Source organism: Panthera onca, chromosome A2 (genome assembly GCF_046562875.1).
Source record: "Panthera onca isolate mPanOnc1 chromosome A2, mPanOnc1 haplotype 2, whole genome shotgun sequence".
Lineage (NCBI taxonomy): Eukaryota > Metazoa > Chordata > Mammalia > Carnivora > Felidae > Panthera > Panthera onca.
In genome coordinates this window covers 21,420,745-21,438,015 of record NC_138340.1, presented here as the reverse complement: position 1 = coordinate 21,438,015, position 17,271 = coordinate 21,420,745, and the positions used below count along the sequence as shown (strand labels likewise).

General features: G+C 56.2%; 1 protein-coding gene across 2 annotated transcripts; it reads right to left on the bottom strand.

The window, feature by feature from the left end:
- Window positions 1-2,574: 2,574 nt before the first annotated feature.
- On the bottom strand, window positions 2,575-16,523 carry ITIH3 (inter-alpha-trypsin inhibitor heavy chain 3). 2 transcript variants are annotated; one of them, XM_081794951.1, is made up of 22 exons: window positions 16,411-16,523; window positions 15,762-15,782; window positions 14,430-14,596; window positions 14,244-14,348; window positions 13,806-13,968; window positions 13,307-13,420; window positions 12,208-12,333; window positions 11,804-11,920; window positions 11,401-11,569; window positions 10,686-10,811; window positions 10,237-10,418; window positions 8,804-8,989; window positions 8,511-8,650; window positions 7,612-7,766; window positions 6,274-6,282; window positions 5,810-5,833; window positions 5,508-5,543; window positions 5,231-5,344; window positions 4,600-4,804; window positions 3,489-3,661; window positions 3,170-3,281; window positions 2,575-2,821 (listed from the first exon to the last, which is right to left on the bottom strand). In XM_081794951.1, exons 1-22 carry the CDS (start codon window positions 16,501-16,503, stop codon window positions 2,692-2,694), a joined length of 2,667 nt encoding a protein of 888 aa, XP_081651077.1. In that variant the 5' UTR covers window positions 16,504-16,523; the 3' UTR covers window positions 2,575-2,691. The 2 variants fall into 2 exon arrangements, with proteins under 2 accessions (XP_081651077.1, XP_060487267.1); XM_060631284.3 differs by lacking the exon at window positions 6,274-6,282 and having other exon boundaries at window positions 4,573-4,804; window positions 7,570-7,766.
- Between the last annotated feature and the right edge of the window lie 748 nt (window positions 16,524-17,271).

Below are 17,271 nucleotides of genomic sequence, written 5' to 3'. Positions count from 1 at the left end.
GTTAGATCACAGGCACCAGGGTAAGGCAAGCTAGAGCGGCACAAAGCTTTGTGCAGAGCTTCCTAGCAGCCAGGGGAAAGCAATAAATGAGCTCGTTTGCTTGCTGAGAGGAAGCAAACTAGATCACCAGGGAAAGCATTCTGTTCTCAGCTCTAGAGCTTTACAGGTTGTTTGCAGAGTGAGTCTTTCTAGAAGGGTCAGGGGAGAGGCCAGTGGGAGGGGGTTCCAGCAGCGGGTTTGTCAAATTCACAGGAACACCCCTGCTGAGCTGCTGCGTCTCCATTGAGCCTGGTGGGCAGGTGGGGGTCAAGGCTGAGTCACCTTGTGAAGGTTGCTCCGAGGGGCTCAGACCAGAGCTCTGACATACCGGGATGCGAGATGAGTGCCCACCCCGACTCACCCCTCCAGGACCCCAACAGCTAGGCTGGGCTGTGGAATTGGTACAGCAGCAGAGGGGTCATGGGTGACTTTCTGGCCCAGCCGTACTTGCAGAGGTGTTCTCCGTGAACAGGTGAAAGGAGTTCGGTGCCCTTCGCTGTTTTGTTCACCGAGTGCTTTCCAGCACTCACTTGGGCCAGGCCAGGGGCTGAGTGCTGCAGGTCCATTGGATACCATGGAGACACATTACCTCGTGTGACAGCTACCACCCAAAGAACAACCAGGTGCCACCAAGAGTCCGGGGAATGTCAGGGAAGGGTTCCTAGAAGTGGCATGGTTGGGGTTGGATTTTGAAGAATAAAGAGAAGTTAGCCCAGTGAAAAAGGAGGGCAAGGACACCAGGCCTAGAGCGAGGACACTGTGCACCAAGTCAGGGAAGGTGCAGTGCCATGGGGTGAGACGGAAGCAGATGCTGAAGTAGAGAAGCAGGACCAGGCCATCACTGGCTGAGTGCCCCCTGCCATGAAGCATAGCTTCTATCTTGAAAGCTGAGGGTAAGCAAAGACAGGTGTAGCCAGGATGATCTAGGACTGGGGAGCAAACAGGGTCCCCCTGGCTTTTACCTGCGTGGAGGGCCTCCCCGACTGTTGGAGGGAAGGGGCAAAATTTGTTTTGGGGACCTCCTCCTGACTTTCTCCCAGCTTGCTGGGCCAGGAGACTAGCTGGAGGCGAAGGACAAAGACAGGCACCTCAGGAGGGCCAGAAACCGTAATGATGATGTGTCTACACCATCTGGCAGGATCTTTCTCCCCATTTTACAGATGTGAAAACTGACTGGTTTAAAGTTACATGGTTCCTCAGTCAACCCGGGACCCAGTAGGTAGCAGGGCCTGGCCGCTTAGGTTTTCTCCTGGACTGGCCTCCCCAGTACCCTCCGCCAGGCCTCCAGACCCTGCGAAACCCTGTTCTGACTCAAGCAGATGGGACCCTGGAGTGGGGGGTGGGGGAACTTCCTGGTGACCCATCACCAGATCCCACCCTCACCCACACTGGCATTTGTGGCCATTCCCAGTCTAACTCAAACCTCGTCCAGGAGGTTGTGTTCCCTTCTCTGCCATCAAGCAAAGCTGCCCACTGCTTCCAGCAATGGGTACCCTCTGCCCAGCAGGCCCGTAGCCCCTCAGGCAGTGAGAAGTGCAGAGGCAAAGGATCTGGAACATGAAGGGTTAGGTTCACAGAACTGGAAGCAGTCTATGTCTGGAACCCTGAAAGTGAGGTGAGACACCTGGTGTGTGGGGTTGGTGAGGCTGGACAGGCCATAGGTAGGACATTGGCCTTTCTCCCAAGATCAGTGGGTGGGAGGTGTTATTAATAGGGTTTTAGACAGGAAGTGATGGTTGGTTCTGCTCTACACAGTCTTTCTGTGGAAGCAGGGAGACCCGAGAAGGGGTGTTGCAGTTGTCTGGGTGGGAGAGGGTTGTCCAGGCTGAGGGCCCTCAGAGCCCCTCCTCTGGGAATCTCTATCTGATCCCCGACCTCTGACCCCACCCAGGACTTACTGTGAGGGCAGAGTGGGTGGTCACCATGAGCTGTGATTGGAGGATCTTAGGGATTTCCAGCCTAGCTGCCACAGGCTTGGGGCACCCACGCGAAAAGGAAATGGGCACAAAGCTGTGTGCCCCCAGACTCTGGCCCAGAATGTTGGGTTTATCTGCTGAATGGATAGATGGCTGGATGGCTAGAGGATGGGTGGGTGGGTGGGGGTGGACATCTAGACAATGGGAAGATGGAGGGAGGAAGGACATCCATAATGAGCTGCACGCTATGTCTGCTCCGGAGCACTCTGCTTCTGCATCATAGAAAGATCTTCAGGCCTGTGGGTCCTGATGGGGGCTGCTGAGCCATGAGCCCTGACTTTTCTCATTACCCTCCTGGACTCTGAAATTCACTCAGCCCTTCTTGACTTCTCAGCCCCTTCACACTAGAGCCAATTCTAGTTTGTTTTTTTTCTTCCCAAACCATCATACACTTGGCTCCCAAAAGCGCTACCCCCAACCAACCCGGTCTTTCACTCACACCAGGGGAGAGCCCCAGGGAATTGCCTTCCTAGCAGCCAGCCCCTCCTTTGAGCTACCTCGGGGCCCAACTGCCTGATCCCTTGAACAGGGGCTTACAGAGGCATGCAGACATGGCTGGTGGCAGTGTCCCCTCGGGCTTTATTGTCACAACCCTCCCTTAGACCCTGGGCTGTGTCCCTGTTCCAGAGGCCAGGTGAGCTGGGCCAGCTGTCTCAGCAGGAGCTGGCATGTCTACTCAGAACAGGTTGGGGACAATGTAGTCGCTGTGGACACCGTCAATCAGCCCTTGCCCGTTGTTGTGGACAAACCAGCAGGCAACCTTGGTGCCGACACTGGCATCCTTCCTGTAGTCTTTCTGGGATCCCCTGGGAAAAAGGAAAGACACACTGTGATATACACAGGGCAGGCAAGACGGCTGCTACACTCAAGGTCCTAAGGCTGGAGAAGGGTTTGAAGTTGCCAATTGTGAGTCCAGGAACCCTTTGGTCAAGAAAGAGATCAAATGATTAACTCCCTCTAGGGGGCCAAGTTTGGCCTTTTCCTGATTAGGAGGGGCCTAGAGTGGGGGGTGGGGGAGGTCAGGACCCCAGAGGGAAACTAGGGTAGGTACCCCACAGGAGACAAGAGCCTGCCAGGCCAATGTGTCTGGGCAGAGAGGGCTCTCTCCTCCTGTCTTGTTACTGGGCAGGGTGAGGATGTCAGAGTTCCGTCACCTGGTGACTGTCAGCCGATGGTCCTTCACCACCATTGTGGCGTCTGGCTTTGTGGGGTCAGAGCCTGGGTGGATGTCGGACACTTTAAAGTCAAAGGGATGGAAGAATTGTCCTGGGAACAGAAACATTCACACTGTCAGCCCCTGCACACTGTCAGCCTCCACCATCACCATAGGTAAGACAGCCTCTAGTCTTGCAGGGTTGACGCGAAGGCTGACTGGGTGTTGTGTGCTCGTCCAGGGTGACGAGGACAGTCTTTCATGTGGCTTTTCACCTCTACCATGTCTCCTGAACAATCTGAAGTTTAAATATTCCATACCCAGCAGCCCATGTGTTTGTGCTGACATCCGGTGACTATCCACCACATAGAAGCCCAGAAAGTCTTGGTGGACAGGATGCTTCTTCCACACCTGGTGCAGGACGACCACAAAAGTAACCCCGTCTCCAAAGGAGACCACCATGTTCTTTTTCCTGTTGATTGTCACAGACAGCCTAGGAGAGAAGAGGAAGGAAGTCAGCAAGCGGGGCTCAGTGGTGACCATCGTACTGGGCATCTGAATCAAGGGTATCTCGATAGGGCCTTCTCCATACATGACACCCAAGAGCACACAGACTCTGGAAACGATCTCAGAGGCCTCATGTGTGTTGATTGTGGAGAGAAGATGCCTCATGCGTGTTGACTATGCCCTCTCCAAAGTGGATCCTCGTTCCTCCCTAAGCAGAAGACAGGGCTGTCCTCGGAGTCTGGAGACATGGGATCAATCCTCAGCTCAGCCACTGGCTTCCTGTGTGACCTGGGGTAGGTTCCACCCCTCTCTGAGCTTCACTGGGAGTAACGCCCCTGCCCTGTCCACTGGGCTCTGGGTGACTTGAAGACCTAGGAGAGGCTGAGCAGTTGGAGAGCTAACAAGTTCAGCTAGAGAAGGTGAAACTGAGGGTTAGTGTGTTACTAGATTGCAGGTCCCCCTAATGCTTACATCCACACAGCCCTTCCCTCAAGATCAGTCCTGTGGGGGCTCCTGGCTGGCTCAGGTGGTTAAACGTCTGACTCTAGATTTCGGCTCAGGTCATGATCTCACAGTTTGTGAGATCCAGCTCAGAGTCGGGCTTTGTGCTGACAGTGTAGAGCCTGCTTGGAATTCCCTCTCTCCCTGTCTCTGTGCCTCACCTCTCTCCCTCTCTCTCTCTCTCTCTCTCAGTAAATAAATAAATAAATAAATAAATAAATAAATAAATAAAGATCAGTCCTCTGAAGTGTCCAGCTACCAATTCTGGCTGGGGCCATCGTGGTCACCCTTCCCTGGGCAAAAGGGCTGAACTCTGAGGCCACCAGTCTCTCCTGTAACCCCCGTGGGTCTTCCATTCTGGGATTTGTCCACATCCCTCAGAGAGGCTCCTTAGACCTCTGAGACCCAGGAGTGGGGCTGTACCCGTCCTGTGTGACTGTGACCGTGTCCAGCCAGCTGAAGGTGCTCTGTGCAGCTCCACTCCACAGGGTGATCTTCTCCGGTGTCACCTCCATCCGGAAGTCCATGTGAGCACTGGCAATGCCCAGCTTGCCAAAGTAAGTCTTTCTGGTCTTGGAGTCAGAGTTGCCTCCCTTCTCGCCGATGATCTGCCCGTTAACTGTGAGGCCTGCCAGAGGGATGGGGTAGTGAGGGGCCAGTGAGACCTTTCTGAGTCCAGGCTGGTTTTTAGGATGCACCTTCTCTTCCAGCCAGACCTGCTAAGGGACCCCACACAGCGTGGGATCCCCAAGACGAGACAAGGACTTCAGAGCCAAACCTCCCTGTTCCTAGACACTCCTGGGTCCCTCTGGCAGCTGAGATCCCATGTTGCAGACCTGCCCCCTGCCTGGGCCAGGGAGTGGTGTTCAGAGCAAAACTATTTCCCAGACACAGGCTTCGCCTGGGCCCCCCTCACCCCTAACCGTCTCTCCAACACCACTGGGTCCCGGGGGCTTGGTGAGCCTGTGGCCCCACAAGGTGTAAGCTGCACATAAACACGGTGCATTATGGCCAGAGTGAGGGCCTGGCCCCGGCTCCTGCCCACAGCCCCCACCTGTGATGGGGTCCTGAATGAGGCGCAGCACTGTGCCTGGGTCTTCATCAACGTTGAAGCAGATGGCGTCGTCTCTCTGCGGGACTTGGATGATGAAGTGGGGGTCCCCATCCACTGAGAGCACATCAGAGAAAGGGCTGGCTCCCGGGACCTCTCACTTACTGTGCCGGGGCGCCCTCCCCTCACCCCTCGGCCCCTGTTGATAGACTCCTAACAGGTAGGAGGCTCTGGGCTCTGGGGCCCGGCTCTCACTTCAGGAGGAGGCGGGGGAACTCACCGTAGTAGTAGGGCGTTTGAGGAGGCTGGTAGCTGGCTGTGGACACAGTGGGGGGAGAGGCTGAGCTAAACAAGCAGGCCTGCGGAGGCGCCAGGACCCACATCCGGATTCTGGTTCGTGCGCCTCCCGTTCCCTCTTCCCCATACTCTCAAACCGCCTCCCATTTCCTCGGGATCCCAACCATCTGCCTGTTCGAGAGAGCGGGTTCAGGAAGGACTCTGGGGGAGAATGTGGCATGGGGCCAGTCTCTGGGGAGACGCCCTGTGGGGGTAAGGGGGCTGCGGCTGCTGCCATATACTCACTCAGGTAAGCCATGGAGCGGGCCACTGAAAAAGGAAGCAACCGGCCAGTCGTGAGCTGGGTCTGAGGGCTCCCTCTCCCCCAATCCCATGCCTTCTACCTGGCTTGGGGCTACCAGTCTCCAGTAGAGCCCCAACCCAGGTAGACAAGAGGGTTGGGATGGGACTCCTCATGTAGGCTTCAGAAATGGGAGCGTGCCCAGGGAGTTCCTTTCTAGGGCTGGTGGTAATATGGATGTCATTTTTATGCCGGGGTCATGGCGCTGTGATGTGGCTGATATATACACCATGAGATCGTCTGCCTCCCTGTCATGAATAGTGTTCACAGCAGACACCATCCCACACCCCGAACTCCCACTCCCCAGGTGGGGTGGGGTGAAGCTCAAAACTGTCTGTTGTCCTTGGTAGTAACCCCCCTCCCGACATACTCATGCACACACGTGTGCACACCAGTGACTGCATCTGACAGGGCTGTGCTGAGGGAAGAACAATGACCTGGTCCAGATGCACTGCTAGGATTGAACCGTCTATCGGTGGAGGTGGGGCAGGCTGCAAGGGGCTGGGAGCCCCTGCCTGGTGGTCCTGGGTTTATTGGGGGCAAGGATGCAATTTGATAATGAGAGACACACAGAGCGCTATGAATCCCAGAGTGGGCACAGGTGCCAGGCTGCCCAGGCTGAAGTCCCAGCTTGGCCACTTGCTGACTAAGTCCTCGAACAAATAGACTTAGCCTCTCCATGCCTCAGTTTCCTCACTATAAAATGGGAACCATGAGAGGACTCCTTTGGAGGGTTGCTGCGGGATTAATGGCATGTCAGCGTCTGATGTGTGAATTTGCTAATTTTTGCAGGTCACAGAATGCTCTCATACTGATTGTCCCTCATTAGTAAGGGGAAGCCACCTCCAGACAACTGACAAGGACCTGATGAGGCTCAGAGAGGGCAGAGCCTGGACCAAGATGGCTCGTGAGTTGGTGGCAGAGCTGGGACCTGATCGCAGATGTCCTAAGGGCCCCTCCCTGGGCTGGGCACTTGGAAGGGCCTCCTTGGTTCTCTCTTGTCCCCCTCCTGGGACACCTGCCCAACTGCTGGCTGAAGCTCACCTTCTGTATCTGCAGGCCCTGTGTGGGAGGAGGAGGAGAAATGTGTTAGGAGCCACAGACTCCTGGTGTCGGCATCAATGCCATCAACTGGCTGCCTGTCCCACCTCCAGGCTGTGGGCTTCCCAGCCAACAACAGACCCCCCCACCACTGTGTGTCTCCTGAAGCCAGGGGCTCCTAGAGGCCAGAGGCCTGGCCCGGACCAGCTCTTTGCCTCCTGTGCCGCCCCATGCCACCTCTCTGCTCCCCACGCCCAAGTACAGGAGCACTTAGGAGTCCCCTCTTAGAGTCTGGTTGAGCAGGCCTGGTCCAAGGCCTCAAGGCCTTTTCCTCTCACAATTCCCAGGCACATGCTCTGGGACTAACTTTCAAGCTGGAAGTGCTTCTCCCTGTCTGACTGAGCCCTTCCATGCTGCAGCCAAGTCCCTTTCCTTGAAGTGACCCTGGTCGAGGTGTCCCATGACTCACAACCCTTTGGAGACCCAGAGGCTCCTATTCACCCCCTACCCACTGTCCATGCTGATGGATTCACCCGCTCCACAACACCCTCCTCAGCCCTTGGCCGCATCTCCCTCTATGCCCCCTGGACCTGCCCCTCTTCAGCAAGTCTGGGTCTCACCAGCCTGGCTCACTCCTCTTCGGGGCACCCAAGACCCCAGTGGCCTGGAAGGCTTTCGAAGTCTGGCCTCCACTCTCCATGCTCACCTTCTCCAGGCTTGTCAGCAATGGCTGTCTGGTCCTCATTGTCCTCAGGCTTGGTCACCACCATGGAGGTCAGTGGAGTCACAAAGTGGTACTTGAGGGACAGGTCCAGGGCCTGGGCTGTGAGGTTCTCCTTCTCCTCACCATGGGCATTCTTGCTGTGGGGAGGGGTGGGAGTGTCAGTCAAAGAGCCTTTCCCTGCTTGGCCTCCTCTGCTGTGACTCCCAGAACCAGGCCTAGAGCCCCAGAGGCAGCCTGGGAACGCCTTTCCCCAGGGTAGAACCCACTAGCTCTCAGAAAAAGACTGGTTCACCAGCTCCCTGGGACAGATGGACAGGCTGTGTCTGAGGCTGGGCCTCAGTTTCCCCACTATAAGATACAAGGGGCTCGAAATGGCATCCCAACAATCACTCATGATAATGTCCATGCCCTGAGCACTCAGCATGTGCCAGACCCTGCACCAGGGGCGTTGGAGGCTTATCCCACCTCAGGGAAGGCTGACGTGGCACTCTCAAATAGGCCCAAGCTCTGCCTTCTGGGGGCTGCGGGCAAGGACCCAAGCCTTCAGTTGTGCTCAGCCTCACCGCATTATGGGCCCATGAGGGGTGTGGGGTACAGGGTGCCAAGGCCCGCCCCTGTCCCCAAGGTGCTCCCAGGATGCTGCTTGAGCCCCCGATGTCAGGCTGGGCTCTGCCCCCGGGAAAACATTCTTTGGGGCTGGGCTGAGAAGAGGGGAAGGCAGCTGGCAGGGCGTGTGGCAGGGCCCTGGGGTGTGGCTGAGTCTTCCTCCTCTTGGGCTCCCCCAGAGCGAAGCCAGCACAGGGGCAAGCGCAGGTAGGTGGTGGGGCAGTGTGGGAGGCCCAGGTGTGGGGCCTGGCTGTGTGAGGGGTCGCTAGGATCACCGTTTCTCCAGCAGCTGCTCAATGGTGAGGTAGGCCCAGAGCCGCTCTATGTAGTTCCCAAAAATGTAATCCTGCTCCTTCAGGGCCTTTTCCATCTCCTTCATGTCCACCTCCTCTGTGAAGGTCAGATCATTGATGGCCTGAGGTGGGGGTGAGAGGAGGCCAGAGGCTGGAGGGCAGGAGGCCTGGACCCAGCTTGGGGTCGCCACCGCTGGACCCTCAGGCAGGGGGCCAAGCCCCATGGGTGCCGATCCCCCATCCACAGCACACCTTCCGGCCCTGGCTCAGCTCACCCCGTGGCCCTTTACATCCGCCTTAAAGTTGTTCATGTCCTCGTCCAGCAGGCGCCCAGCCACCACAATCTCAGAGCCATCGTAGAAGTGTTGGTAAGCGCTCTGGGTGAGGTCCTGGATGGCGTTCTCGGGGTACTCTACCTCCACACCTGTCAGCAGCGGGTTGGCCACCTCCTCATAGAAGCCCTGGAGTCCAAAAGGGGGACCTGGTCATCTCAGGCCACAGGGCAGATCTGGAGAGGACAGGGTGAACAGGTGCCCACTGGTGCCTCCCTAGGCATTGAGTCCCCCAGGCTGTGCCCATCTTAGGTCCTGATCTTCACTTCCTCGTGGCCCTGATCGTGTCCTTCAGTTTGTGGGAGCCTTCCCTGCCCTCCCCCCTTCAGGTAGAGCCTGGGAAGAATAGAAAGGTAAGGACAGAGTTCTGGGGAATATAGAAAGTGCTCGAGAAATGTTTGCTGGAATGAAAGCAAGAAAGAGAAAAGGAAAGGAGGAGAGGCCGACCAGAGGAGGTGACAAGGCGCAGGAGCACAGAGATCAAGAGGGAGAAGGCAGAGGCACGGAGGCATGGGGTGGGGCTTCCTCTGCACCGGTTCAGGCACTGTCTCCTGCACTGGGGAGGAATGGGGCTGCTGAAGTTAGCAAATGAAAGTACAGGACATGCAGTTGAATTTGAATGTCAGGTAAATAGCACACTAATTTTTAGTCTAAGTTTGTCTGTTATGGGATGAATTGTGTGCCCCCAAAATACATGTTAAAGTCTTTACCCCCACTCTCTCAAGACATATCTGTTTTGGGGATGAGGGTGGTTACAGAGGTGATCAAGTTAAAATGAGGCCTCTGGGGTGGGTCCCAAACAGTATATCTGGTGTCCTTATGAAAAGGGGGCAATTTGGACCCAGAGACAGACAGGCACACAGGGAAGATGATGGGAAGAGACGGGGAGAAGGTGGCCATCCACAGGCCAAGGAGAGAGGCCCGGAACAGACCCTTCCCCCACAGCCCTCAGAAGGAAACGGCCCGGCAGACGGGGTTGATTGGGCTTCTGGCCCCCAGAACCGTGAGGCAACAATTTCTGTTGTTGAAGCCCACTGCCTGCCCCCCACTCCACCCCCAGCATGTGGTACTTTGTTAGAGCAGTCCTGGCAAACTAACACAGCGCGCTCTGCAATATTTGGGCTCGTGCTTACACTAAAAAATTGTTCATATTTGGCCAAGTGCCCTGTATTTGATCTGGCAATCCTGTGGAGGAAGCAGGTCTGTTGTGTGTAGCCTGAGGACAAAATCAACCACCACTGATGGATAAGAGGGAGCTAGAGGTAGATGTCAGCCCAAGAGGCTCTTCCTAGAGAGTGAAATTGTCATTCGATGGAACAGCTGTCTGAGGAAGTAATGAGCTCCTCATTCCTGGAGGTATGCAAGACAAGGCATACCTGCAACTGCAAGTTGGCATCGGAATCCTCATAAATGCGTCGGGCCAGCCCATGGTTCTCCAGAGCCATGCTCTCCAGGAAGTTATAGTTCAGATTGTTGCCAAAACCCAGGTTATACAAGGGGAACTTGCCCCCAATGGCGTTGCGTACATTTTCTTGGATTTTTTCAGGTCTGCTTTCACCTGCAGGAGAAAGGGGTGTTCACACCCCAGCCCCAGCCCCAGCCCCAGCAACTAGCTGGATCAGCTCTGTCTGGAGCTGTCTGACACCTGCATCAGCAGAGCTGGTGGGGGGTGGGGGGGGGAGATGGGGCGGTCTTTGGCAGGGGGACACGTGCCCTTGCAGGGCTCACAGACCATGAGGGACCCTGGGGAGAGCCGCCCAAGATCTTGCAGCCCAGTGGCTACAGCACACTGGCTTTGGTTCAGAGCCACACCCGCCTGCCTCACCGACATTGGGGTCCCCGTCGGTCAGCATGATGACGATGGAGGTGCTCCTCTCTGGGACACTGTGTTCTTCCCGGGCCTTGTTCAGCATGCTGATGCCCCTCAACAGCCCATCGTTGATGTTGGTCACTGGCACACAGACAGACAGAACCGTGGGAGGGTGTTCTCAGTACCGGGGTGGAGGAGGAGAGGGCAGCAGGCCCCGCTCTTGGGCCCAAGGACCCTGTTAGCCAAGGCGCCCTGGTACTCAGTAGGTATTGACCGAGTGAATCGGCGAGTGATGAATGAATGACTTACTCTTTCATTGGGGACCAAAGGACCAGCCTGTCGGGGCTGCCGGAAGGTGATTGTAAAAGCAGTTTGGAAAGCTATCAGAGGGGCTGCCAGGCATGCTCACTGGGAGGAGAGGGGAGCAGTGTCGGCGTCGTTTGTCATTTTCCCTAAGGAGCGGCCCAGGATAAGGGTTCTCTGTGGCGTTATCTTGCCGGGACCAGTGGGGCTCCGGGATCAAGGATTAGAGAAAGGAAGAGTGGGCTCCCCTAGACTGCAAAGAAGACACCCTAATAAGAAGCCTGAGCTGCCCCCTATCCCACCTCTACCCCCAGCTGAGGTCTGCAGGGCCTAGACCAGCAGAGGCTCTGTCCCAAGGCACAGGAGAGGCAGACTGCTCGGGCCAAGGGGAGTGACAGGATGTGTCTGTTCTTCCCTCCGCTCATACTTCCTTGATCATCAATGTTCTTCACAAATGTCCTGGCCTCCTCGATGTTCTCAGGAGTGGCTTGAACTAGGGTATCTTTCCAGGTGGTCACATCCCCACTGAACAGGATGAAATTCAGGTAGTCATCCTCTTTCACATCCTCCAGGATCTTGAGGAGGGCATCCTTTGTCTGGGAAAGAGAAGGGCACGCAGACAAGAAGCTGGGAACGAGCAGCAGACGGCCAGCTGTCTCCCGTGTGGCTGGCACTGGGGCCTGCACTCTGCAGCCAAAGGGGGCAGATGCTTTTTTTTTTTTGATCCTGTCTCCCTTCTTCCTCTTTCACTGGGAATATCAGCTTTGTCCACTTACAAATAAATGTGTCTCCCTGCCACACGTCACCCCCAGTCGCAGTGAGAAGCGCACCTGCTCCATTTTCCGACCGTGCATGGAGCCACTGATGTCAATCACGAAGACCACATTTTTAGGCACCACGGGAAGGCCTTGAGGTGCAAAGAAGTGCACAAAGTAGCCATTGACTATCTGGAAAGGGGAGAGAGAGAGACTGCAGGCAAGTGCTTTTAGCAACTCTTGCAAATAGAAGCCAGACATTTACCAGCTCCAGAAAAAGCCATTCTTTCCCACCCACTGTGGGGTGCCACACAAAGGCTCTGGACCGTCCTCCATACCCAGGCTGTGCAGGAAATCCGGCCTTGGGCCGAGCACCAGGGTCTGGGGACGAGAGGCAACTGCAGCCCCTCCCGTACCTGTTCTCATCCCATCAGGGTGATGGAGAATCAACCAGCCCGGCAAAGCCAGTTGGCAGGTACCTGTACGTTGGCTGGAGACTCTCTGTTCACGTCGTAGGTGATGATGAAATCTCCGTTGAGGAGGGAGTCTGTACAGGTTGGGCACGAACGCTGTTGGTCCATGCTGGGCTTGAAGGACACACGGCCCTGGGAGAGGTGATGGAGGGCCTCGCTCAGCGTGGCCAGGGCCTGTCGACTGTGCTCTCTCCTGGGGAGTGAGGCCAAGCCCCCACAGGAGGAGCCCACAGATAGGCGCCTGGGCAGTCCTGCCACCATCTGGCAAGCTCTGGCCTTTCTGAGCACCTCTCTCCCCCTCAGAGACCAGGGGCTCCTTGTCTGGTTCAGCCTTTGCCTGTCCCTGTTCGCTGGGCCCCACAGGCTCCTTGGCTCAGCCTACTTTGGGGCTCAGCACCGAGAAGCCACTCAGGGAGGGGTTTTGCACCATGAGAAGGAACTTTGTGTTGGGTGGTATTGCGTGTATTGGTGGCAAGAAGAGGGGGATGGGAATGAAGGGGGCAGGGAGAGGGCGGGGGCCCAAGGCAAAAGCACAGCCTTGCAACAGCCAGGAGCCCTCTGAGCTGTGCTCCTCTCGCTTTGACTTGGAAGTCCCGAATGACTAAGGTTTGCTATTCATGTAAACTTTATTCATTCACTGCCCACAACAAACAAGGCCCCTGGGATAGCTGGGGGCCTCGGGAACTGGAGCCAACCACCTACACCAAGAGAATCCCTTTCGTCTGTCACCCTTCAGCGTGGCATCAGTAGGCCTAAATGACTCCCCCTGGCCTCAGTGTCCTTATCTGTAAAATGGCCAGTCACCTGCCCTGTCCACTTCCCAAGGCAGAACAGGATCTGGCCTTATAAATGGTCACTCTGTCCCCGCAGTACAGATGAGACCCCAGTTCTTCTGGCAGATCATCGACAGCTGGCAGCCCCTGCCTCCAGCAGCCTCACTCCTGACTGGGGTGCCCCAGGAGAAAGGAAATGGCTGTGGATATTTCCCCCTTCCCCTCTCACACACACACTTGCTTCAGCCAAGCCCCAGGGTTCACACTTGTCCTGTTGGTTTCAGGGTTCCTGCCCCTGCCCCCCTCCCAGGCCTGAGAGGCATCTACACCACCTTCCTCCCTGAGAAGGACTTGGTGAGGGCGCTGCCCAGGAGGTCATTGGTGATGAATGAGGCCTCAGCATCCAACGTGCTGATGCCCTGGGGCTCGAAGATGTCTGCCTCGATCTGGAAAAGGCAAGAGTAAGGAGGGGTCACTCAGTGACAGTGCAGAGGCCGAACTCCAGGACAAGGCCAAGGGGACTGAGATGGTGGGTGAGGGCACAGGGACAACTTCCAGACAACTCATGATGACTAAGCCTGGTGTCTCCCACCAAGAAAATGGCTTCAAGAGCTGTGGACGGGTCCGTGACCCCAAGGCTCTTCCATCACCCGCCATATTGGCCTCCATGCTACCACTGAAGCATTTCCCTTTGGCTTTCAGCTCCTATGCTCCTCAGCCATGGTGGGGCCGACTTCTGCATTCTTGACCTGCTCTGGGCACTGCCCCAGGGCCCTTCCCTGCCCCTGCACCCTTGCAGGTTCAGCAGAGGCTGCAGGGGTGGTTGATTACCTCAAAGTGCTTGACCAGTTGCTTGGGCTGGACCTTAAGGTACATCTCGTATTTGCCTTTGTGCCTTTTCAGCAGCTCCTCGTAGGTTAGCTCAAACGTGACTTTGCTGCCCGCTGCCACGTTGACTGAGACTGTGAATTTCTCCAGCTTCCTCCCCGAGGCCCTGAATGCGGGTGCCAGACAATGACTGCCCTGCAGACCTTCTTGGGCCCTCGGGCCCTCAGTTTCAATCTCAGCCCCTCAGGAGAGACCCTACCCTCTCTGAGCCTTGCTTACCTCCACTTCAAAGTGGGGTAATGTAAAAATTACGGGCAACTTTTGCTATAATAATGAAATAATAACTAATAATTATAATGGCCGTTGCTGTTGTTGTCTGCATCTCTGAGAGCCCTTGTAGCCCACATGTTCTTCCCTAAGTGCTAGGGGGTCCATACTTACTTGACCAAGCCGGCTGTCTTGCCCTGGGACACAGCCTTTTCATACTGCTTCTTGGCGACTTCCTTCTCCTTGACATTCCCAGGGTAGGTAACACCGTCGATGGTCCTGTAAGAAAGGAGAGTTGGGGGCTCAAGCTGAGCCAGACTCCCCTCCCCCGCTGGAGCCAGCAGCCGTGGTGACACCCACAAGGTGAAGTTGGTGATGAAGGCCGTCTTGGGCAGCTCCACGTCAAAGGACACCTCCTTGGCGGTGTCTGCACGGTTGACAGCCCTCGTGGTGACAACATTGTGAGCAAAGCGGGAGGTGACCTTGCAGCTGATCTTGGTGCTGTAGACCTCGATGCCGTTGACGACCTGCAGGAGGGGGTGGTGATCTGCCTCTGGGAAACCAGACCTTCAACCTGGCTGCTCCCCTTCCAGGCTCCGTCCGCACAGCCCAGAGCCCCTGCCTGGTAAGTGGCCCCTCCAGTTTCCCAGTCACCGTGTCTGGAGCCTGGGCAGCATCTTCCACCTTCGTGTTCAGTTGTCTACCCCGGTTCTGGAATTCTCTGGCCTTTCTGAGCACCTCTCTCCCCCTCGGAGACCAGGGGCTCCTTGTTGGGCGGGATGCTTGTCTGATTCAACCTTTGCCTCTCCCTGTTCACTGGCCTCACAGGCCCCTTAGCTCAGCCCACCTTAGAGCTCAGCACCAAGAAGCCCCTGGGGGAGGGGTTTTACACCATGAGAAGGAACTTCATGCTGGGTGGTATTGCCTGTGTTGGTGCCAAGCGGAGGGGGAGGGGAAAGGGGGAGAGGGAGAGGGCCCTGTTCCACATCCTTAACCCTGGGTCTGTTTACATAACATGTAGCCAGCTGTAGCAGGGAGATCTTATAAAAACCTAAATCTGCCACTCCCCATCACCCTCAGGACGGTTTTCCCCATGGCTCTGAGGTCCCCCAGGCAGGTCCTGCCTCTCTGATCATCTGTGCTCCAGCCACACCAAGTCTCTGGCCCTAGATCACCCTAGCTCCTCCCGCTCACCTCCACTTGGAAAGAAATCACAGTCTCACACACCCCGCCCTCCTCCTCTCCTTTGGTAATTGCCCAGTTCTGTCCCCAAACAAGGGGAGTGTGTGGGGATGACCTTCATGCCCCCAGCACCTTCTCTCCAATGCAGACGGTGGACTGAGGGAAGGCCGAGGGAGACATCTGGTAGGATATAAAGATGCTTCATGAGGATGTGTGTCCTCAGCCCTGCGCACAGGCCCTGGTACCAGTGAGTGCTGGGTAAGTGTTTGTGGAAGGAGGGGCTGGTGGAAGAGCAGTCCTGCGCCGTATCCAGAGAGATCTGAGAGCACGGTTCTGTGGCACTCTCTCCCAGGGGTTTTGAGTCGCATGGGGGTCTTGACAGGGCAGGGGGCTGTGGGCTGTTTGTCCAGTGTCAGGGACCTGCCATTATGGCCCACCCCTTCTACTATTGGGCAGCCAGCTCCATCCTGCCCTGACTCACCCCACCCCATCCCTGGTGAAAGTTCTCACCCCTTCCGGGAGGCTCCGTTTCTGCAAAAACAAAGACAAACACAGGGATCAAGCCAAGGCCAAGGCCACCATGGCCTGGGAGCAGGCTCTGGGCTGAGGCCAGGGTTCAGCAGTGACCCCCCCACACACACCCCCCTTGAGGGGCCTCTGGACATAGGGCCTACCCAGAGCTACTTCAGAGTAGGAAGGGCTCTGAGTAGATTATGGAAACTGAGGTTCAGAGAGGGAAGGTCTCCAGGTTTCACAGAGGAGCAGGGCTGGGAGAACTAAACCAGCTCTCTTCCTGCCTCACATACCCTGACCACTCTGCCTTGCTCCGGGCCCGAAGCCCCTGAGGCCTCCCCTGAGAGCACCCCCACTAGAGGTGTACCCCACAAGGCTCAGCTCAGCCCTTTCTGGAGTCCTCTGCCCTTGTCTCAGATATGGACCTGCACAGCCCCTCAGTGAGCTGAGCGGTTCCTGGTGCATCGCCCATTTAACAGGTGGGGAAACAGAGGCCCAGGGAGATTTAAGAGCCCAACACCTAGCTCTGTCCTCTGTAGCTCACTGCCTAGCCTTCTGCCTCCTCCTTGCCCCACATAGAGGACCATCCATCCTGTTGCCTCTGCCCATGTGACAAGCCCAGATGGTGAAGAGGGGGCAGACTTACCCCCAGTGGCCGGGAGGGGCTCCTTGGGAAGCCAGAGGCCGCCAAGCCAGAGAGCAGGGCCAAGATGAGGCAGGGCCACCAAGCAGATGCCATCGCTGAGCACGCAGGTCTGGCCTGAGCTCCTTATATGGTGAGGCTGGTGTTTTCCAAGTGGGGTCAGTGACCTGCAGTGTAGGATGGGAGGAGCGGGAGGGGGGCCTCCTCTGGGAACCTGGGGCGTGGGTGGAGTAAGAGGCCCTAGATCTGCCTGTACCAAGGGGGCCATGGGGACTGTCAACAGTGTTGGGACATGGAGGCTCCTGGAAAAAACACAAGCTGTGTGTTGGCACATGGGTCCGGGGCTCCCCAAGTAGGGGTGATGGTGTGGAGTCACAACGAAAGTCAATGGCAACGTTAGTTAGTCAGCCATCAAAAAGAATGAAATCTTGCCATTTGCAACAACGTGGATGGAACTAGAATGTATTAGAGAAAGACAAATATTGTATGATTTCACTCATATGTGGAATTTAAGAAACACAACAGATGACCATAGGGGAAGAGGGAAGGAAAATTTTTATAAGATAAAAACGGAGAGGGAGGCAAACCATAAGAGACCCTTAACTACAGAAAACAAACTGAGGGTTGTGGGCCGGAGGTGGGTGGGGGGACGGGCTAGATGGGTGATGGGCATTAAGGAGGGCACTTGCTGGGGTAAGCACTGGGTGTTATGTGTAAGTGATGAATCACTTAATTCTACTTCTGAAACCAATGCTACACTGCATGTTAACTAACTTGAATTTAAATAAAATCTTGGAAAGACAAAAAAAAAGATAGCCAATGGCATCTCAGCACTGCTGCCTGTTGTCCGTTACCTGCACCACT